Here is a 23,013-nt window from a genome sequence, read left to right as displayed (position 1 = left end):
ACCTCTCTGGGCAACAAGAGGTTGTGGTGCTGCATTCACAAGGACTTCCCAAGAAGGCAAGTGGTGGATAAATCACAACACACCATCCTGTGGGATCCCTTTTAGGTTGCTGTGATGGCAAACAGTCCCGTGCAAGCACCGCTCCCGAGACCAAGGCTGGTCCTGCATCAAAGTCTGTGCTTTAAAGCTCCAGCAACAACATCTGCTGGAAAACCACGACTGACACAGCAGAGGGAACACCATCAGCCTCTGAGAGGTGGGAAGAGAGACAGACTGCAGCCCCAATCTTGTGCATAAAATAGATTTATTGTTGGTACAGAGCGAGGCAGGTCTGTCAGCTCTTGATACGAGTGAGGAGCACGACAGAACCACCTCCCGTAAATAAAGGCCATTGTCACACCTGAAGCGCTGGATCATTAACACCATTCCAGCAGAAGGCCTGGAGAGAGAGGCTTCATTAAGTTACATAATTTGTGAAATAATTTAAAGCACAATTGACAATCACACACTGCAAGGAAAGCCCCGAGTCGTTCGCAAAGAACCGCCACGTCCCGGCGCTCCAAGAGTTACAAACCCCTGCCCTTGCCAGCGAGTCATGTTCGAGGAGATTCCACAATGAAACAGCAGCATTTGAAGGATATTTCCCCTTTCTAATGTCAGTGAAAGGTTCTCTTCTTCTCCCTTCCTTCAATCACCAATAAGTGGGCTTTGCTAAGAGGGAACAGCATCTTCGGACGCGCGATTTCGGACGTAATAAGATCCAGGTCTTGGCTTTTCAAATGGTCACGCTGATTGAGCCCTGATGGCTCCTGCTCTTCAAATGGCTCTTCCAGTTCTTCCCTTTACTGGTGTGCCCTGCAAATGGGCTGTCATATCATTCTTGGGGCGAAAAAGAAAAAAAAAACGAAGCTCTTCTGCTGAAATTAGTTGATGGTCTTGTGCTTGGTTTGGACAGTGCCTTTATCCTCCTCTCCCGAGCATGCTCTGCTGCAGAAAGGGTCACAGGGGAGGGGAAGAGAGAGGGAGAAACTTTAGTTCAGTAACTCCAAGTTATTCCCTGAAGTTTGGCTACAATTCCATCCTGGGATTTGCAATTCTTTTAAATAAAAATACAGAACAAGGAACACTGTGGGCAAACACACCCTGACGGGGACAGGTCACGGGAGCACAACGAAGCTGTTTGAGGACTCGACTGGGCAGGGATTTTGGAGGCCTGAGGAGTGGCAGGAATGAGCCCTTTCCATCCCTCCTCATGCTGTCATGGCTCTGGTGCTGTGGCTGTGAAGGAAATTAAACCATCTGACCTTACAATAAGATAAATCCCATTCCCAGCAAGTACAGCCTGGGGGAAATGTATCCTGGATCTTGGGCTTCATTAGAGAACCACAGATCATGGAATGGTTGGAAGGGAACTAAAAGATCCTTTAGTTCCAACCCCCCTGCCATGGGCAGGGACACCTTCCACTAGACCAGGTTGCTCCAACCTGGCCTTGGACACTTCCAGGGACAGGAAACCTGGTCTGCTGGAAGGTGTCCCTGCCCATGGCAGGGGGTTGGAATAGATGACTTGGAAAGGACCCTTCCAACCCAAACCATTCCAAGATTCCATGATCTAACAGGACACTGACAGGCCAGACACAAAGACCTGCTGGAGACCATCTCTGTTCACTACAGGACTCCAAGACTGACAAAGGTAAACTTTGTTCTTCCCTACCAAACCCATAAAACAAGGAAGACAGGAATTATGAATCCCCTTGTTAGAAATGGTAGGGATTTGATAATCCCTGGGGTTTGTGTCAGGAACAAGCCCAAATTTAAACCTTGAAATCTCACAGGAGACCCACAAACAGCTGATTCAAGTGTCTATACTTTTTTTATCTATATATTTTTTTATCTATATTTTTGGGAGGGTTTAGTGTTCTTTACTGACCCTTGCCATTTAACACCACCTAACAAATTAATGTATTAAAGGTATTTTCCTTGGGTTTTTTCGTAACACCGTGGAGGGAACCTGGTCCATAATAAACCTCCTTTAATTAGGGCTGTGTTAAATGAGGGCCATGAAAAATCAAGGCCTTTTTGTGGCATTTCAGCTCACACTAATTTCACGTATTTTTCTGCTTGATTGGAAAGTGGTATCCATTAAAAATATTGGAGGATGAGGCTAAAATCCTGGGTTTATTCTGATTAGGGGGCATGATAAAGGATCCCTCCACCCCAAAAATTCAAATAGTGGTTACAAGGCTGAAGGATAATGTTTTTTAGCCAGGCTGTCAGGCACCAGCAGCTGTTGGTATCGCTCCTTGAAGTATTTTTAAATCTCACCTGCCTGCAGAGAGACTTGTATCCCTCTGACATTCAATGGTTTTATAGGAAATTATTGCACAGATTCATTAAACCATAAACCAGTTTTGTTTTTATGTAAGAATTAGAACATCTCGTAGCCCAGAGTGGGGGAATATTAAAAAAAAACAAAAACAAACAAACCATAAAATGTGTATTTGAACAGCCACATTGTCCATATCAGTGGCTGGAAAACTGGGATAAGTGATTAAAATGCCCCTGGATGGTCCATATTAGTGCAGTGACTGGTCTGGGTGGAGATAATTCAGCCCTGACAGCACAAATAAATGCCACATACAATCCTAATATCTTCCCCTTAATGGCTCCATTAGGTGAGTTTTCCTCTCCATTACTATTATAATAAAATGCAAACATTAATAATGGAGTTTAATTCATCTCGCTGGCTTCTCATGACTTTGGGAAAAGATTTCAAGGGAAGATACAACAATGTGTCAAACTCCCCTGAATTAACAACTCTCTGGGCTTTTCTAAGAAGGGGAGAAAAGGACAGATAGAGACATGAGATTACAGACAGGATGAGAAATAAGGAGCACACAGAAGAGAAGGGGGAGATAATTATAAGCAAGATAGGGAAGAAAGAGGAGTCAATAAATTCAATTTATGAAAAGCACAGAGTGTGCTCAGCCTGAGCACAAGTGCCCAGACTCACCGCCAGGAAATCGGATTAGTAACTTATTTGGTTTTCAATATCTTGCTCTATTCCCTCTAGCAAATTTTCCTCTTCCTTTGTTTCTTGTAAGCCAGTGCCAGTTAACTTTTTCATTTCTGAACCTGCAATTTATCCCCCTCCCCTGGCTCCCAACCAAGAGAAGGTAATTTTGAAGTATTTTATAACAGTGCTCAGGAATTATTTTCCAAGTAACTGCCCGGACTTGTGGGCAAACAGAGTGAAAATAATTACAATTACAGCTGCAGCACGGGGAGGATGAGCCAGAGAGGAATGATGCTTATTATGAAAAACAATTGCTCCTGCTTGCAAATATTTCCATCACAAAAGGCTTCTCCTTCTCTGTTATCATAAGAGAAACCCTCTCAATTCTCATCTTGAAGCACGTGTGAAACAGAATAAGAAACATTTAGGAAACACTTTTAACTACTTGACAGGCTTGCTTAAAGATCTTCAACAAGAAAGGTGTTTGGAAGGGTTCAAAAACCTAATGCTCATATTTATGCAATTTCCTTTTCCTGCACCTCCTGAACGTGAATTAATTCCTCCTCATCACAGCCTTCTGAAGAAAATTCCTATCAGATACAAACTCTAGTTAAGAGCTTAAACATGTATCAGTAATTAATCCAATTTCTTTTAGTTACTTTAAAAGAAACGATACAAAATTATAAATGCAGGAAATGAAGTGTTGCAGATGCTGGAAAACTCGGTGAAAATCTAATCCAGCACATAAGAACCTGATATATAGTAACAGGTGACACCAGGAAATGGCCTCAAGTTGGGCCAGGAGAGGTTTAGATTGGATATTAGGGAATAGTTCTTCATGGAAAGGGTGGTCAGGCATTGGAACAAGCCGCCCAGGGCAGTGGTGGAGTCCCCACTCCTGGAGGGATCTGAAAGTGTGGATGTGGCACTTGGGGACAGGGGTCAGTGGTGGCCTTGGCAGTGCTGGAGGAATGGCTGGACTCGATGGTCTCAGGGATATTTTCCAACCTAAGTGATTCCATGATTCTAATATTATTCACTGGCCTTTTCCCTAAAAAAAAAGGAGCCTGGTGCATTAAAAAATGGGCAGGAATAGGATCCCAGAATGGTTTGGGTTGGAAGAGAACAAAAACCCATCCAGTCCCGCCCCCCGCCACGGGCAGGGACACCTTCCACTAAACCAGGCTGCTCCAAGCCTTATCCAACCTGGCCTTGGACACTTCCAGGGATGGGACAACAAATATCCCCAAGGATTAATTAAAGGAGGTGACTTTGAAGGGGACAGGGTGACCTCCCTGGCTGAGGAACAGCTTTGGCACTTCCCCACCACCGCTGCCTCCTCCCACGCCTCGGACACCACCAGAACACGAGCAGTGTTCAACTCCAGCAGGATTTTGGGAATCCTTTTTGCCAGGAATGCAGGACTGCAGCAGTGTGACAGCAGAGAGGTCACGGAGAACCACCCCAGCCAAAGCCTCGCTGCTTTTCTGCACGGGCAGAATCAAGTCCAATGGCAATTCTTACCAGGCTCAAACACCAGCCCGTGCTCCCTGGGTCTCTGCTGACACATTAGAACGTGTGTCTGCACGTCTTCAAATATTAACTCACAGGTTTTAGCAGGAATAAAGATCAACAGACTTCTTTAAGCCCTTTTTACACATCCTGCATATGCTCTGCGAGCACTTTTCCAACTGCCTTGTTTGAGAACACGGCTGAGGTCAACACATGCATCTCTGTGTTTGAGAGATGCAAGCTGGGGAAAAAGAAGAGTATTTAGAAATCTAAATAGTAAATCTAAATCTAAAAGAAGGATCTTTCCTTCTTCCCTTCTGGACTTTTATTGGAGGGAGAAGAGACCTGATCCAATGTAAATATTGCTTTACCATAGGAGAGGTAGTTAGGATTGTGTATATAATGTATTATAATATTTATTTGTGTAATAATTGTAATATAATTCCCTTATCCCCACATTGAGTCTTGTGTTGTGTCTGGAAAACCCCTCTCACACTGGGGTGAGTTGTGGGAGGGGGGGGCTTGGACTTGGAAATTGGATTTTTGGGGGTCTCAAACCACGACAAAATTTTTGCTTCTTTTTAATATATTGTGTGCATATTACTATCACTTCCTTTATGTTGCACTAATAAAGCATAAAGGTTTTAATCTGCATGCCCTAAAAAGATGGAGCAGAGGAGGCCAAGACCAGGTAAAGGGCAGTATCAGACCCTTGGAAAACATAAAACAGGAGAAAGGAAGAATTCCAACTGATGACCCATCTCTGAGACATCCATTAATTTCTCACAACTAGTACCACGTAGTTTAACCCCCCCTTGTTTTTACTGCTAAAACTGCAGATAGCAGGAAACATCTGCCAACAGCACCAGCTCCTGCAACTAAACAACAGCTTCCCAAGGGAAGGGATGGAAACCTGAGCAGCTCAACGAAGTCCAAGCGGTCTCCACGGAGTTTGTGAGAACACACAGACTGGGAAATGCTTACAATCCAATAGTCTTCCTTCTCTCCACCATTCCCTGTTTCTCCAGTGCCCAGCTCACCTGTTTGGCGTGGTTGACACAGCGCAGGTACTGGTTGGCCAGGGCAGAGCAGCTCAGGGTCTCCCGAGCGTGTTGTCGGTAACACTGGAGGATTTTCTCCTGCAGGTCAGCACAGACGGGGTGAGACTCGTATCTCCTGGGGAACAGAGAAAAGAACTTCAGGGCTTCCTGCTCAAAAGGATTTCGGCAAAGACATAACTCTTTTTTAAAAAATTATTATTATTATTATAGATTCATAGACAGGTTTGGGTCGGAAGGGACATTAAAGCTCATCCACTTCCAACCCCAACATTATCCCAGGTTGCTCCAAGCCCCATCCAATCTGGCCTTGGACACTTCCAGGGATCCAGGGGCAGCCACAGCTTCTCTGGGCAACCCGGGCCAGGGCCTCCCCACCCTCACAGGGAAGAATTTCTTTCTTTGGAAGTGCTCAAGTCCAGGTTGGACAGGGCTTGGATCAACCCGGAATAATGGAAGGTGAACCTGCCCATGGCAGGGGGTTTGGAACTGGATGGGCTTTAAGATCCCTTCCAACCCCAACCATTCTGTGATTCTGAGCCTTATTTTGCTGATTGGCCAAGGCAGATCTATTTTACCATGATAAGGAAATGAAACACGAAGCACAAACGCTGCTCCTTAGGGGAAGTGACTTCCTGACAAGCACTCGAGACGTTCTGCTAGAAGAAAGCAATGTTAAGTCACCTTGATTTTACAGTATGTACCTATAGAAAACATCCCCCTTTCTCTTTTCCTTCATTACCCTACATCTGTGAAAGGCCTAAAGCAGAATTTAAATGCGCTCCCAGGTGCTCACACACCGCACCATCTCCGAGTTCAGACTTCTGTCGGCTCTTACGGAGGAGGATTTTCCCTTAATCCCCCCTCTGCTGATACCAGCACGCACTTCAAAAGCCTGGGAGGCATCAGAATGTACAACCACACGCTGCTGCACACACAGTGGTGATGGCAAGGTCTGTGCTGGGGTGGAGAACGAGAGGGGAAGCACCATGTAGACTCTCTGTAGACATAACACTCCCAGTGGTGATGATTTAGACCCAACTGAACCAGAGCTCGTTTTAAACACCCGAAACCCTGGTCTGAACTGATAAACCAGTACAATAAACCACGAGTTAACAAAAAATACCCAGAGTAAACCTTGCTGTGCCTTTATTCACAAGTGATTTTAAAGTGACTTCTTACATAAAGGTGAGGAGAGAAGGGAATGAGCTGCTGGACAATTGCTACATAAGTTCTGTCGATGTGTTTAGAGCAATTTCAATGGGGGGCTCTCTAACCCACATTAAAGAGCTTTTTCAATTGCTTTTTTCTCACTAGTGACCAAAATCCACTTATTATCCCTTAACTGAACGCTTCCATGGATTCTGTACGTTGCCAACATATCAGAGCCCCCTAAGACACATCATCTGCTGCCCCTCAGTCACTTGTTTTCATGCTGTGACTCTTCCTAGGTGATTTTTGGGAACGTGCTCTCAGCTTTGTCCTTTCCAGGCACTGCAGACCTGGTGCAAGTCAAAGTGAGCAAGTCCATTTCCTTCCAAGTCAGCTCAGCCCATTTTCCTGGATCACTCCGTCGAGGGCGAGCGCCGTCTCCATATCGATCCGAGCTGGGCTTGTTACATCCCCCCTAATGCACCACTTGCACTTTTGGGAAAGCACTCCATGAGATTATTTCCTGGCATTGGATGGCCAGAAACCACGTGCTGCTGGATCAACCCTTGGGGAAAGAAGGTTCCCTCGTGCTTTAGGGTGACCCCACCACAGGGTTTGCCGTTGATTCCCGCTGGTGACGGATCACAGGACTCTCAGGTGGATGGTCAGAAACAGCCTAAACCAGGGAAACTCCTCAAAGGGGAATGGAATATCTCCCTAACAGGAACTTCCTCAAGTCCCTATGATTACATCAATTAATCCTTAGATTGGATATCAGGGAGAAATTGTTCTCTATGAGGGTGGGGACGCCCTGGCCCAGGTTGCCCAGAGAAGTTGTGGCTGCCCCTGGATCCCTGGAAGTGTCCAAGGCCAGGTTGGATGGGGCTTGGAGCAACCTGGGATAGTAGAAGGTGTCCCTGCCCATGGCAGGGGGTGGAATGAGATGATCTTTAAGGTCCCTTCCAACCCAAACCATTGGGTGGTTCTATGAATAAGGGTCATTTTATAGAAGCATTTAAGGCTGTGTGGGGTTTGATTGAAGAAAAAGCCTGTAAAAAAAGGCAAACAGTACAAACCCAGAAATTATGTGGGATCTATTGTAAAATGTGGAGGTTTTAAATACCCGATAAAGAAACTGGGTCTGGTGTCAGAGTTGACCCTGCCTGGAGCAGGAATTCCCTTCCCTGAACTATCCTACGTCCTGAGAGAGGGAGATCTGTATTTTGGGACATGTGGCAGGGAAAGTGTCATCACAGAATCACAGGATGGTTTGGGTTAGAAGGGACCTTAAAGAGCATCTCATTCCACCCCCTGCCATGGGCAGGGAGTTCCACTATCCCAGCTTGCTCCAACCTGGCCTTGGACACTTCCAGGGATCCAGGGGCAGCCACAGCTTCTCTGGGCAACCTGGGCCAGGGCCTCCCCACCCTCCCAGCCAGGAATTTCTCCCTAATATCTAATCTAAATCTCCCCTCTTTCAGTTTAAAACCGTTTCCCCTCATCCAACCACTATCTGCCCGGGTAAAAAGTCGCTGTCAATAAATAAGATTCTGCCCCACGACTGTATTTATTTGTTTAATTGCTTGGGGATTTCACAACTAAACCGAAGGAAAAAGACGAAGTGTGGGAGTGCAGCAGGAGTGCCAGGGAAGGCTGACAGATTTCCATCTCCACTCAGTGCAACTCAATAACTCCTTCACAGAATCAACACACCCGAAATCTGAAAGCAAAAGTCAATATGAGCAGCAGCCTGAGCCACATGGCACGTTAGGAACGACGTGTTTTTATTAAGTTTACAATTACTTGATCTGCTCCCCCTTCCCCAGCTGCTCCTCAAGCACCTCAAATATTCCTGTGTGCTGGAATAAACCTCCTCTGAGGGAGCCCCATGCCCCCCTTTCCCATCGAGCTGATGCATCACACAACCTCATAAAGGTAATAAGATGAAAACACAAAAGAAAACCAGAGAGAGGGAGAGAAGCCTTAAAAAAGAAATATTCTATGCTAAAGCATGAAAAGAAAATTTAATGAAGGGAACTTTGTAGTCATCTGGGCTCTTCTCAAAGAGCATAGCTTATTGTGCTCCTGGGGGCTCCGGGGAAGGAGCCCCTTCATGGCATTCAAACAAAATGTCTACTAAAGAGGAAATTGGAAATCACCACGGTGAGCTTTGCGAGTTTTGTGATAAAACTGACATCCTGACTGAAGGAATCTGAATGGCTGATGAGCTTCCAGCTGTGCAGGTATCTGGCACAATCCCACCAGATCAGGGCTTGAGGCAGTTGTCGTAAAATATGGGGAGGGGGGAGAAACAGCGACAAAAAAGCAGCGTGCGAGGGAAAAATAGTGCCATTAGATGGGCAGAGCACCCAGGGCTTAATTTAATTCCTCATTAAAATGCTGACACCTATAAAGGCATCTGATTTTATTTGTGTAACCCCCAGCATCTCGGGCTACCTCTGTAGTACTAAATAAAAGAGACCACACGGATCCTCTGGGTCCAAAACAACAGCACAACCTGCAGCTCTTCGAGGCCAAATCCTGCCCTCCCCTCCAAACAGGCAGCTCTCAGCACATCCAAACCACAATCTGGGGATGGTCCCCAGCACGTGGCTGTGCCCAGGGAAGTCTTAGTTCTGAAACAAAACCCTGCAAATGAACGTACTACCAATTAGCCCCAAGTGCACTGGCACAGGAGGGTGCTGGAGGTGATGTCCTGACCTGGTTTATTTAGTCCTACTGATGTAGGAGAGGAGACCCCAGCAGTGCTGGCAGAATACAAAATAAAAAGCAAAAAAAAAGAAGGAAGATGTTTCTTTTCCCAATGTTCTTATAACGCACACAAAGATAAGGAAGAACAAACTGATGCAAACAGATGGTGAAACAAAAGGAAACTGAGGCAAATCCCCACCCTCACAACAGGCAGCTCGTGAAGTGTAATTGTTTACAAGTGCTTTTTGAGCAGCCAAGAGGATTTTCAGAGGGGTTTCTAGGAATTTAATCAATTAACACTGTCGACATCTAGTAGAAATTCCTTCTGAGAAAGAGTGAAAGGGTGAAAGCCCAAGAAAAGGGTCTAAGGATGTGCATAACTTTGCACATGAAAACGTGGAATTACTTGATCACAGAATCACAGAATGGGCTGGGGTGGAAGGGACCTTCAAGACAATCCAGTGCCACCCCTGCCATGGGCAGGGACACCTTCCACTATCCCAGGCTGCTCCAAGCCCTGTCCAACCTGGCCTTGGACACTTCCAGGGATGGGGCTGTCACAGTTTCTCTGGGCAGTTTGAAAAGGGGATGAGTCAGGGATAGAAGGTGGCATCACAAGTCCTTCAGGAAGAAAGTACATCAGGAACTGGAAACAGCAGGGAAGGGACCTACTGGGCTTCAAAGTGTGACTTGAGTGGGACAAGACTGATGGGGAAACCAGCAGCAGGACCAAAGGAGATTCTGTGGATCTGGGAGAATCTCAGCGCTGCTTTCACCTGATACAGTCAGGGCAAGATTTCACTTCTCATGGCCAGGGGGGAGAAAATAACTACAAAATCAATACTGCAGTCACTGGCAGCCCAAGCAGTGATGGATTTAGCTGAGCAGATGGACAAGGAAGGCCAGATCTGAGATCTTTTGCAGGGAGAAACGTCTCCTCCAGCTGAGGAGACCCAGAGAGAAGGTCAGCTCAAAGATGAAGCGTGTGTGACACACCTGAAACAGCAGCCAGGCAGCTGGACCCTCCATCACGACACAAAAAGGTGCTGCTGAGTGGGTTCTGCTTTTTTTTTTAAAATTGCCTCCCCCAAAAAGAGCCACTTCCAGCAGCATCGCCACCGACAGAATTTCCAAGCCTGGCTTGTCATAGAGAAAACAGTTGCAAAACAAGATAACAGGAGAAAAAAAAGACAAAAGGGCAATATGGTAATGAAGGTTCTCGCTGCTTGCGCCATTATTTTTAGTTTTTACATTAATTTACTCTTTATATTAAATGATTTCTGAAGTCTCTCTTCGCACATGAAGTAGGTGACGACTCGTTGTGAAACACGCAGAGCACAAACCGAACGGTTTCTGCTCCTCTCGGAATCATTTTGGGAGGAACGACACAGCTCTGACTGCTGGGTATCCACAACCGACGGCACAAACCAGTCCCTGCTCACGCTGTGCCCACACAGAGCCCTCCCAGCCACCGTGTGGGAAGTGCTGCCAGCAAAAGATCAAGCACTGCAGAGCTGATTCTTGCTTTTATTTACGCCTGAACGCGCAGTGTGACTCCTCCAAAAGGTGTAAAAGCAAGAATTTTCCTAACGAGTCCGTGATGAGATGATGGCAGAGAACCACAGTGGTTTCTGCTCCACAGCAGAAAATGCAAAATCTCTGCGGCAATATTAAATAAATGACTTATTTAGAGGTTTAAATACACCTTACTGCACCTTTGATCGAGTCCGGTGTTAATATTCCCCGTGTCATCTTTAGATTTTTTTTTCCTCCCGAAATCCCAGCGCCCACAGAATCCCAGGTAAATGTTTGCCATCCTCTCCTTTATTTCATCTCTCACCCAGCCCTCTTAAAAGCAAATAAAGATCTACTTCCAACATCCTGACCTTTGGAATTTAGGGACAGAGCTGAGAAGGGGAGGAAAGGCCCATTCCAGCATATTCACACACACAGAGTGCGTGAAGACAGACATTTAATTATGTCTGGGGAGCACCGAGCCCAGTTCAATATGTTGACAAAAGCCTGGTTTAGCAAGCAAGACTGGCAGGTAGTTCTATTGACCTTTAGAGAGGGCTTTGCTTTCAACCCAGTGAATGTTTCCCACCTGGAAAAACACCTGGTGAGGTGGTCAGATACCGGCTCGGCTTTTAGCAAAAGCAAAATGGAAACAATTGCTTGTGTTGCAAGAATTTATTTCCTGCAGGAGGGGAGGAAGGAGAACCTCTGAGGTTCCCAGAGAGAAGTGATGATCTTAATTCTTAAGCAAATAAATGCAAACAGAACTTCAAAAAGCAGGAGAGGGACTTGGGGCAAGGGATGGAGGGATAGGACACAGGGAATGGCTTCCCAGTGCCAGAGGGATATTGGGAAGGAATTGCTGTCTGGGAGGGTGGGGAGGGGCTGGAATGGATTTCCCAGAGAAGCTGTGGCTGCCCCTGGATCCCTGGAAGTCTCCAAGGCCAGGCTGGAGCAACCTGGGCTAGGGGAAGGCATCCCTGCCCATGGCAGGGGTGGAATGACCCGATCCTTAATGTCCTTTCCAACCCAAACCATTCAAACTGAGCAATTCCACATTTGCATGTCCACTTTCTTAAACCCTTCCTTGGGCTGCGGCTTGCAAGAGGGAGAAAGTAGGATGAGGATCAGGAAAAGATTTCCTGGCTGTGAATCCTAATTTGACCAAGGACCAAGTTGCCAAGGTAAATCTTCAGGCTCTTAGGACACTGCATTAGGACTGGATCTCTTCAGCCTTGGGGAGGACAACCACGAGTGAACACGAGATGGATCTGTGAAATTCCAGGAGAGGGGCAGCCAGAGAGTTTTTCTGGCAGATTTACAATGAAAAAAATAATTCAAATCTTTTCCCAACGACAGCTAATGAGAAGCTGGTACTCGGTGCTGGAGGATATTGGGCTCATCCCAAGCACATTTGGGTTCAGAAGATAATCATAGAGTAAGGTTTGAGGAGTCCATCATGAGGTTATAACCAAAACTGCAACTTCTGGCTCAGGAAAGCCCCACTCCACTACTTGTTTGCAGGTAAAATGGTATCACTGCATAATTCCTTCATTTGCACAGTGTTCCTAAAAAACCCACTCCCAGCTGTTGCCCAACAATCACAGGACATCTCTGACCACTCCAAAGAGCTTGAGGAGCAAGCCATGAAAAGAAGACAAGATTCCCACCAACCCTGACAGACAAAATCAGCTTGAACACTTTCATTTAAATTGATATGAATTGACCTCCATTATCCCAAACCACCATTTGTTTATAAAACTCCCCTCCCCGAGGAAAAAAAAAGAAAAAAGAAAAAAAACCCCTTAAACCACCAAATACACCAACAATTATTCCACAATTGTACCTCACACACAGCTGGTCCCTGCAGCTGCGTGTTGGAATTACCCAAATTTAGGATGCACGTTTCTTTTTAGCTCGAGGGACAGTTTTTAATGGAATAGCAGGATCCTAAAATAAACAATCACACGGATGATAATGATACAAATTACTTCTAACAGGGGCATGGACACTTCTACAGTGTGGAAAAGATAATATAGCAACTCCAGTCTTTAATTAGAAGAAACTCTGGAAGGAGCAGGGGAATATATTACATATATATATGTATATATATTATATACATAGAAATAACTTGGTCTTGCACCGATCAAACCCAGCTTGGCAGGTTCAGAGACAAAGAATGATCTTCTCAGACACATCCAGCCCAAACCACTCCCAGCACCAGAGTCCAATCTGCTCTGTCTGGATGGAGCAAACCCCTCCAATCCCAGGCAAACGTGACCGGCATCCCAACGCTCGCCTTTCCAGCCTCAAAAATGTAAATCCAGACCACAAATTATTTTGGGGAGTTTTCATGTGCTTGGCCTCATTACTCCAGCCAAAAAAAAAATTTAAGTTAATGAAGCCTGGCAAGATTCCACTGGCTCAGCTGTTTGTGGGAACACGAGTCAAAGATCACCACGTGCTGTCCTTTCTTACTATTAAACATTAAAAAGGATTTTTGGGGGGGTTTTCTGAAGGTTTAGGTGCAAGCAGGGGAATCAATGGTCTCCCCTCAGCTCCAGCTCCAGCTCATGGGGAGGCAGATCCAGGCTTTGGAAAAGCTGACTGGATGCTCTGGCTGACATTTCTCACAGATTCAGTTCCAGGACTGCTTGGATATATTAACTACCATTACAAACTATACTAAAATACAATGTAATGTGTCTAATTTTTAAAGGAAAGATTAATCCTGCAACAGTTTAAAAACCTGCTTCTATGGGAAGGCGCCAGAAATATACGGTTCCATCCACTTAAATTATCCATGTTAATTTTATCCCCTGTCCCCACATTAAATTTTCCACGGCAATGTTACATCACTGTGTGTGTAAAGAACATGCAGACAGACCCAAAAAACCCCATAAAATAAGCAGCATAAACCAACCCCCTGGGAGAGAACCACGTTCTAGATTTATTGCTGCCACTTATCTCCCAAGAGCTACAACTCACTGCAGGCTTTGGAAACGCCTGAGTAACACCATCATCCCAAAACTGTGGCCATAAAACCTTCACAGCACCTTCAGCTGCTGCACTAAAAGAAAAAAAACAGCCAGTTTTCCCTTTATAAAGGTGCTAAATAACGTGTTTTAACAAGGAGACACGTTTCTCATCTACAGCAAAGGTCAACTACCCCACTCAGCACCAAGACAGTAACTTGTGGCACATTATTATCCAAATATTACTCTCTAGAGCAATATATATGTTTAACTATCTTCTCCAGCTATAAAAGGCCCAAAGCCCTGTTTACTGACCAGAAAAATAAGAGATATTATGAGCAGAAGTGGCATCCAGAGAAAGCAATCAGCAGTGGGTGATGATTATTTGAGGGGACTGAAGGTTGTAATCTTAAGAGATGATGGAATAAACGCCAATTTTTCATTTGGGCATCGAGTTATTTAACAAAAAAAAAGGCTTGGGTTCACTGTGATAAGCCACAAAGGTCACATGTGCTTCTCTAGATCCCAGACTGGGATGAGGATGAGCCACCCTTTTCATAAAATACAATCAGCAGGGCTGCAACAACAATAAAATGTCATCAAATACAACAAAGAGCAATAATCACCCTGAGAACACGCTGATAATAAGTGGGTACTGGACCTTGCTGTAACATATCTTGGTTTTAATGTGCTTGTACCATGTGTCATAGAAATATTAAAACATAATGACCTCAAGGTCCTTTTCAGAGTATTAGCAGGGAAAATGCACCTCTGACCACGAAAGAATCGTGAACTGACTCAGAGAGATGAGCTGTAAATCATAATATTCATATTTTTTCATTGTTCTTAATCTTTTCAAATTATTTTCCATGTCATAATTTTTCACTGCTGGAACATCACCACTGAATATTTTCCTCGGACTGTGAAAAGACAGGATGGAGAGGATGTTCCAAGGGCTGGATCCCTCTGCTCTGGAGCCAGGCTGGGAGAGCTGGGAATGTTCCCCCGGAGAAGAGAAGGCTCCAGGGAGAGCTGAGAGCCCCTTGCAGGGCCTAAAGGGGCTCCAGGAGAGCTGGAGAGGGACTGGGGACAAGGCGTGGAGGGACAGGACACAGGGAATGGCTTCCCAGGGCCAGAGGGCAGGGTTAGATGGGAGATTGGGAAGGAATTGCTGGCTGGGAGGGTGGAGAGGGACTGGAATGGATTTCCCAGAGAAGCTGTGGCTGCCCCTGGAAGATCAGCTGTGGCTGATCCCTGGAAGTGTCCAAGGCCAGGCTGGAGCAACCTGGGATAGTGGAAGGTGTCCCCACCCATGGCAGGGGGTGGCAGTGGACGAGCTTTAAGTCCCTTCCAAGCCAAATCATTCCATGATTCCGTGAGGGTACCTGGAGAGCAGTTTAACACCAGCAGGCAGAGGGGATTGCAGGGAAACTTCTCTGCCAGCTCACAAAGATCTTCCAAAGGTCTCTCCTCACACTCTCTGTTCTGGCAGCATTAATTAGACACTGGGCTATTTAATGGAGCTTCACTCTGATTCCAGGCAAGTCATTCTGATGCCTTGTGTTTTATAACCTCGGCACAGATGATTTTCAAGTTCCTATTCCTTTTGCCAAGGTCTCCAGGTAGTTTGGGAGAGCGCTGCTTTCAAGTTAAAGCAGCTCAAGTTTGACAAACTTTAGATTAACCACTACAATTTCTCCCAGTTAGGTCGTGCCCCCCTTGATTTCAGTTGGTTCTCACGAAAGTTTTCCTGCTAATTGCTGCTGACTGAAGAATTCAACTCTGCTGCTGCTGGGGCTCATCTCGTTACAAAGGATGGGACCAGGCTGAGAGGAAGAAAGTGAATCCTCTTGCCATCTGCACATGAAAACTGGTGATCTTTGCCATCCTGCTGGGATTGTTGGTTCTGTTCTTGAGGGGTCTAAATACAACACAGTGTGGAATAATCCTTGCAGGAGAAGAATGACAATTTAGGGGAAAATGCATCAGTGATGGAAATTGTAAGAGGAACAGTGTTTTTTACTACAGGCCTTTTCCTCCTCCTCTTCTTGGCATTCTGCAAACAGGTGTAATTTAAATAAATACTTTAAACCTCTTCCATGCCACGGCACAAACAAAAAAAGGTCTCTTTTGGGGGTGCTGCCTCTAGAAAGCAGCAGGATTCGATCCTGTTCATGCCACACGTGGGAAAGGTGAGTCCACTTTAAAGCCAAGGTGGGAGCAAGCGCAGCCACCCCCAGAAAGGTTCAGGGACCTCAGAGAGAGACAATAATGAACATAATTACAGTTAGTTATTGTTTGCTCTACTTACAACCCTATTTTATAACGCTCCTGCCAGCAGAGCTGGTTTATGTGATGTCTTTTTCATGCAGCAACCTTTTCATAAATCAGAGCAAAAGCAATACCAGGCAGTTCCTCCCGCCGCCTGTTTGACAATAAAAGTTAACACAGAGCCCTGGCTGTTATCAATCTTCATAAATGTGTCCATGATATGGCAAGTCTGTTCCATATTACACCAAGTCTCTCCCTAATGCATGCACAGGAGCAACCCAGGGGCTTAAGGGAGCTCCTAAATGCCTTTGGAGCCATGCTAAGTGGCAAGGGAAGTTTGGAAGAAATAGCTGCTTTTCTCATTTCTTTCTATATACAACAAAATGATTCCACTTTAGAGTGGGTCTAGCTTGACAAATGTATATTCCTACAATAGGAATTTTCACATATAAAGAATCCAGGGAAATGTGTATCACATTCAGGAGATTCTAGTAAGAAGTGGAAATTATCAGTATTTCAGTCGTTCCTTTTCGCAGAGATGTTTGTGATGAGGAATTTCACATTCAAGCACTGAACCCCAACAGAATTAATAACTATTATTTCTGTACTAAACACTGAATTATTATTTCAGTAGTACACACATCCTCCTAAGGAAAAGAAGGGGGAATGTCTGATCTGTATTACTTTGTATCTTCCAGTGCCTAAAGGGGCTCCAGGAGAGCCGGAGAGGGACTGGGGACAAGGCAGGGAGGGACAGGACACAGGGAATGGCTTCCCAGGGCCAGAGGGCAGGGTTAGGTGGGATATTGGGAAGGAATTGCTGGCTGGGAGGGTGGGGAGACCCTGGCACAGGTTTCCCAGAGAAGCTGTGGCTGCCCCTGGATCCCTGGGAGTGTCCAAGACCAGGTTGGAGCAACCTGGGACAGTGGGAGGTGTCCCTGCCTGTGGCAGGGGATGGCACTGGATAATTTTTAATGTCCCTTCCAACCCAAACTATTCTGTAATTATTTGAAAACAATTAGTTTACAATGTTATCCACGACAAGAGGGTGATGGTGGAATTTCACCTTCCCACAAAGGAGGCAAAACATTTAGTACAGAACAACCAGTGAACTGCCCGAATTCGACGCTGAATTTATCAATAAACAACCCGCTTTCAAAACCCACATTGACCCCATTGATGGTGACTTAATTTACTGAGAGGGTTATAACAATTTTTGGGCCAAACTGCTGCACCTACTCAGGGGAAAGGGGATGATGGAAGAGAAGGGACTGCATTTCCTCAGCCCTGCCGGAGCGGGATTGCCCTCACAGCACAGAGGTTTGTCATCACACACAGATCTATAAAGCCTGTCCTGATCTTCCTTTGCTTCCAGTAACACACATCCCCAGCATTTGCAGGGAATATTATCCATCTCAACACCCCCCTTGGCAGGGCAGTCCATCTTCCTCAGGTTTATAGCCCCACACAGGGTGCTCCAGCGGGGCCTTAAAGAGACACAATATAGTTTTTATCTCTTTCCCTCAGTTCCCTTCCCCGGGTTTAAACATTGGCTTTAAAATGTTTCCAGATACACTTGGATTTTATATCCCTGGCAGATGAATGGGAAGGCAGAGCACAGTGATACAGAGTGTGCCTTTATGGTTATTTTGGTTTTAAACACTGACAAGTCCTCCAATTTCAGTTATAGATCCTCCAGATCTACAGCACCACTAATGCTTTACTGCTCCATAAACTGTCCTGGGGAAGAAATTCTCCTGAATTTCTCTTATTATTTCTCTTATTTGTGTCTTCTAATACTCTTTTTAAGGTTAGAAGGTGGTGTGGGTTTTACGCTTCTAAGTGGAACATAAATATCAGGTCACATCTCTACAAGCCAAAAATGCCCAAGCAAACCACAAATAGTTGGGAAATCCCCTCTAAAAACCAGCAGGAAGAGCCTGGACTTGCTTCAGAACGAAGCTCCCGTTCAAGAAAATTGGAAATAGCATTTGTCAGGCACTGCAAAAGGCTTTAAAAAGCTGGTTGGGTGATTTCGTGACCATTTTCTCCCACAGATGTCAGGACTCATCCTTTAAAAGGGCAGGGATCGCCATGCAAAGAATCCAACTGCACGTTCAGGGAATAATTTAGCATTTTTCACAGCGGAATACTGAGAATAACAGGGCAAAAGTTAAAGAAAATGCAGGGAAAAAATTCCTGTACAGGACAGGAGCCTGTGTAGAGTGACACAGGTGGTCTGTGAGTGGCTGCAGAGCTGCCTTTGGATCCATGAACTGACTTTTTTAGAGATGCCCATTGGAAAAGCTTGGGAAAAGCTTGGGAAAATCTGGAAATTTCAAGCTAAAAAGAGAAAGATTTTTTTTTTTTTTCTTTTACAAGGCTTGGTAACTTCAGGGAAATAATTTCAAAATGGTCACATTAATAAAAGGCAATCAGTGCCTATAATTCAGTTATCAAATGACAAATTCTCCCTGATCAAAGGAGTAGAATTGATGTAAGTCTGGGGGTAGAAAGAAGTAGTAAAGCTCAGGAGAGCAGGATTCCTGCTGCTGCCCTGGTCAAAAATGTACATTCTGGTATCCTGGTCAATTCATGGATAACAGAACTGCTTAAGAAACAAAATTATAGTTTAAAAAAAAAAATCCCTAATTATCTTATGCTGGAAATGCTACTGAAGGATCAACATAGAAAGCCAAAATATCACTGCTTGATTCTAATTAAAATGGAAACCAAAAGTTTGGTGAGTTAGAGACTCTTACTGTAAATGAGACCTGAACCAATTCACTGAAAAAAAACCCAACCCAAATATATATAAAAATATAAATACATACATATATATACACACACATATATGTAAAACATATAAAATACATGATATATAAATATATTATATAAAAATATAATATACATTATATATAAATACATATACACAAACATATATAGAAGATATACATATATATATGTATTATATACTGTAAGAGGAAGAACTTTGCATGAAGTCTGTGTAAAAAAATGGCAGTAATTAACCACTTAATTCCAAACTGCAGTCCAGTGGCATTTCTGCTGCTCCTCACTGGAGAAGGAGGGTTTGATTTTAAAAATGTAAATAAGAACCAACAACTGGTTCTTGGATGGGTGTTGGAAGTACAAGGATTGTGTCTCCCAGGCCTGACACCACACATTGTGCTGAAACCCTGACCAAGGTCCAAATCTGGTGGAGATTCACCCAACTCAGGCTGCCCTGAGCAACTTGTAGGATAAAAAGCAATACTGGAAGATAAATTGCAATTACAAGCACAGCTCTGCTCAGAGAACAGCTATTAGAGCCTACCTGTGCTCCTAAAATCTTACCTATTTCCCACAGTAGAATAATTAAATTAAGTATTTTTGTACCATTAGGGCTTTTTTTTACCATTTTACCTTTCACACCATTTTACTTTTTGGAGTGAGGGAGGTGCAAGACACTTGCCAGACGCCACCATTTGCAAGTCCAGTAACAGTTTTTACTCACAAAACCTGAAGTTTTACTTTTTTAACTAATCTCATGTGAACTAGGAGGTATCAAGGGAAGCTTAACACTTCCCTGGAAGTGTCCAAGGCCAGGTTGGATGGGGCTTGGAGCAACCTGGGAGAGTGGAAGGTGTCCCTGCCCATGGCAAGGGGGTGGAACTGGGTGATCTTTAAGGACCCTTCCAATTCAAACCATTCTGTGATTCCATATACTTTATAAGACATCTGAATACTATTTTTACAAGCCTGATTTGCTGGCTCTGACAGCCCTTTGCAACAAAGCACAGGATCTGATATTATTTCCCAAATGTTTAATGTACATTTTGGTTCTACCGCCGGGATTTCCCTCAGGTGGAGCCCGAACAGAACGACTGTGGTCTATTATTTTTTTTTTCCTGATTTAGCTCAAAACTACTGGAAAAGGGATTTTAAAAAAAAAGGGGGAAGAAGTGGTTAATTACAAGCAGCAGCAAATGAGCTGCAGTGGAGGTGCTGTGAATGTAAATCAGCAGCTCCTGATGCAGCCCCAGCAGCTTCCAAAGTAATGAGATCCTGCCGCTGCTCCGGCATCCTGCTTTGATCACTTCATCTTGTTCAGGAGCTCTGATGGGAAAACAAAGGTCTGTGGCACTGACCTCCCTCCCTGCAGCTCCCCCCCCTCCCCCAAATATTACTGCCTGATCAAGGAGTGCTGTCTTTCCACCCTGTGGTTTTGGAGTGGATGGTGACATAGCCAGGGGGGGCCCTGACTAAACACTACAAGCTCCTTGCAATGGGAAGTGTCATGTTGGAACATGTGGAGGTAATTGGTAATTCATTCTTCACCCTGTAGCCAGGAACAGGTGAATTTCCTTTAAAAATAAAAAAATCACCCCCCCCAACAGCTCTGCAAAACAAAGCTTCTGTTCCCCCAGAGGGAGCTTCGATTCTGGGGGCCGTGAGATTTGTAGGATTTCATCCCACAGATGGCTCGGCCTCATTAAAAACATCCTTGGAAAAGGTATTTGTAAATCTCAGCCACGAAAGATTAGGAAATACAGAACAAATTAATAACAAAAAGGAAGAGACTGGGGGTGTGGGTGTTTAACCTTCCTGGCTTTAATGCGTAATGGGGAAATCACCGAGTCGTGTTTGTGGGAAATCCCAACAAAGGATTGCTTTAAGCATTAAAACAAGAGGCTTTCCTCCTTGGGAGGGAGGAGGCAGCCAGATGTCCCAGGGCAGAGCCTGATGTTCCAACCACGCCATGAGGAGCAGCTCCTTGCCCTGGAACTGCAGCCAGCGAGGCCTGGTCCTTAATGAGAACATCCATCAATATCCAGGGGACTCGGATGATTCCCAGCACACAAAACACACCAATTTAACTCTTGGCCACTGAGGTGTGAAGGGAGAGTTTCACTCACTTGACTTCATAAAGGAGTTCTGTAAAATTACTTCATTTTCTCGGCAAGCAAATAGAGAAAACCTACAGTGGCTGAAACATGAGCATGTGCTTCCCCCCTTCCAACACATCAACCAGAGCCACTTGAAAAGGACCTTCAGATCATAAAATCATCGAATGCTTTGCTGGAAGGGACCTTAAAGATCATTTAATTCCAATTCCCCCTCGTTATCCTACAATAACAATCCTACAGTCGTTAGTTATCCTACTACAGTTATCCCAACCTAACAATATCCTACAAAAACTGTCCTACTCCACCTGTCCTACCTCCCAGAAAATCTTTTGTTACCTTAAGTATTAATCCACATAAAATTAAAAAAATCTTACTCATGACCTCGTGCTCTACTAAAACTAATTTAAAGATTGTTTTCTCCATTCCAGGCCGTAAAGTATATCAACTGTGTGTAAAACTGGTGGTAGCCTGAAGGGAGATTTAATGAATGTATCGTATCCATGATTTCTCAAAAGGGGAAAAAAAGATTATGGCAAACACAGAGAGTATTGTCTTGTTCTCTTCATTAATGTGCTCTCTGAATTTTGAATAATGGACTTTAAAAGTTGATATAACTCTTAAAAAACGCAGTCAGTGCTTCAAACCTGTCTGCTGACCAAACAAGCACATTTGCATTTCACATTTTAATTAGATATTTCGACAAAAACGCACAGACTCAGGATTCTGTCTGACAGAGAAACACAGGGATGCTGTGCCAGACTCCCCTGCTCCCACTTTGCTCGGAAGGAATTTGCATCCAGCTAAAAAGTGCACAATTAATATTTCATCCAGCCCTGTTGAGTTCCCTCCCTCCTAATGGACTGCACTGATCAAAGGGAGAAAGTTAAATGTCTGCGTTGCCGGAGGGGAAACCAACGTTGCCACGTATGAAGTGATCATCATTTCCCAGGTAAACCCAGGGAATAAAGGGTTTATAGGGTTTTGATTTTCTAAAGTTGTCCAAGGGATATTCTCCTGTATGTTTATAGGCTGCAGAATGACTGAGACAGGGGGGACTGTGACCTCCAAGGCCCCTTCATCAAGTTGGAACCGGGTGATCTTGAAGGTCCCTTCCAACCCAAAATGTTCTGTGGTTCTCTGATTCTAAGCTGAGCTGCAGAAAGGCAGAAATTCCTAATTCTTCTTTGCCTCTCCAGTCCAAGGCCATGACTAAGGAATTCAGGATGTGAAGTGTTTCACCAGCTGAGGGAACCACCGGGGAAAACAAAATCCCTTGGACAAAGTCGCAGAACAAAGTCAAACGTTCCTTGAATGAGCTCTGCCCCAAAACAGCCCTCGGGTGAATCCATCAGGACCAAGTCCTGGCTGAAAGAACTGAGCAAATAAACCAGATTCTGGTTTATTTAAAAAAGAAAAACCACAACAAACATTCCAAAATGATGCTTGTGGAGTGTAACGTGTCAGAACTCAGTCAACAGCACCACTTAAATCAGGATAAGGAACTCTCCCGGTGTCAGCACAGCTGTTTGTGAAGAGGTGGAAGAGCAGAAAGAAAGAGAAATGAGACCTTCAAGTAGCTCTGCAGCTGTGAAAAGCCCTGTGGGCAGAGCTGAGCTGGTGGTATTTAATCCTGGGCACTCCCAGACTAATTTATGAACAGCTTACGCTTCTCCACGGGATGTCAGGAGTAACTCGGGATCGTCCGTCCCCAGTTGGAACACGTGACAAAATAATTCAATCCTACTGCCAGCCACAGCATCAGCAGGGCAAACAGCACTGAAATGATTGTTTCCTGACAAAGCACCACAAATACTGGCTGTATTTGTAAGAGGAAAGATTAATTCAGGATGTTTCTGCCTTGAGCTCATCGTCCTTGGCTGAGCGAAGGCAGCTTA

The 23,013-nt window shown here is 44.8% G+C and overlaps 1 protein-coding gene across 5 annotated transcripts in view; it reads right to left on the bottom strand.

Annotated features, from left to right (window-relative positions):
• Positions 1-285: 285 nt before the first annotated feature.
• Positions 286-23,013, bottom strand: part of CHCHD3 (coiled-coil-helix-coiled-coil-helix domain containing 3) — a 139,919-nt gene continuing 117,191 nt past the window's right edge. For 3 of the 5 annotated variants that reach the window (XM_039389215.1, XM_039389218.1, XM_039389217.1), the window contains 2 exons: positions 5,569-5,704; positions 286-987 (listed from right to left, as the gene is read on the bottom strand). In XM_039389215.1, coding sequence (XP_039245149.1) covers positions 961-987; positions 5,569-5,704 — 163 coding nt within the window. In that variant the 3' untranslated portion in view covers positions 286-960. The remainder of the gene's footprint in view (positions 988-5,568; positions 5,705-23,013) is intronic. The other 2 variants (XM_039389216.1, XM_039389219.1) reach the window with 1 other exon arrangement.

This window comes from Pipra filicauda, unplaced genomic scaffold (assembly GCF_003945595.2).
Source record: "Pipra filicauda isolate LSUMZ 115617 unplaced genomic scaffold, ASM394559v2 scaffold717_size297095_pilon, whole genome shotgun sequence".
NCBI lineage: Eukaryota > Metazoa > Chordata > Aves > Passeriformes > Pipridae > Pipra > Pipra filicauda.
Note: the sequence above shows the minus strand (reverse complement) of the source record. Positions and strands in the feature narration are given on the sequence as shown.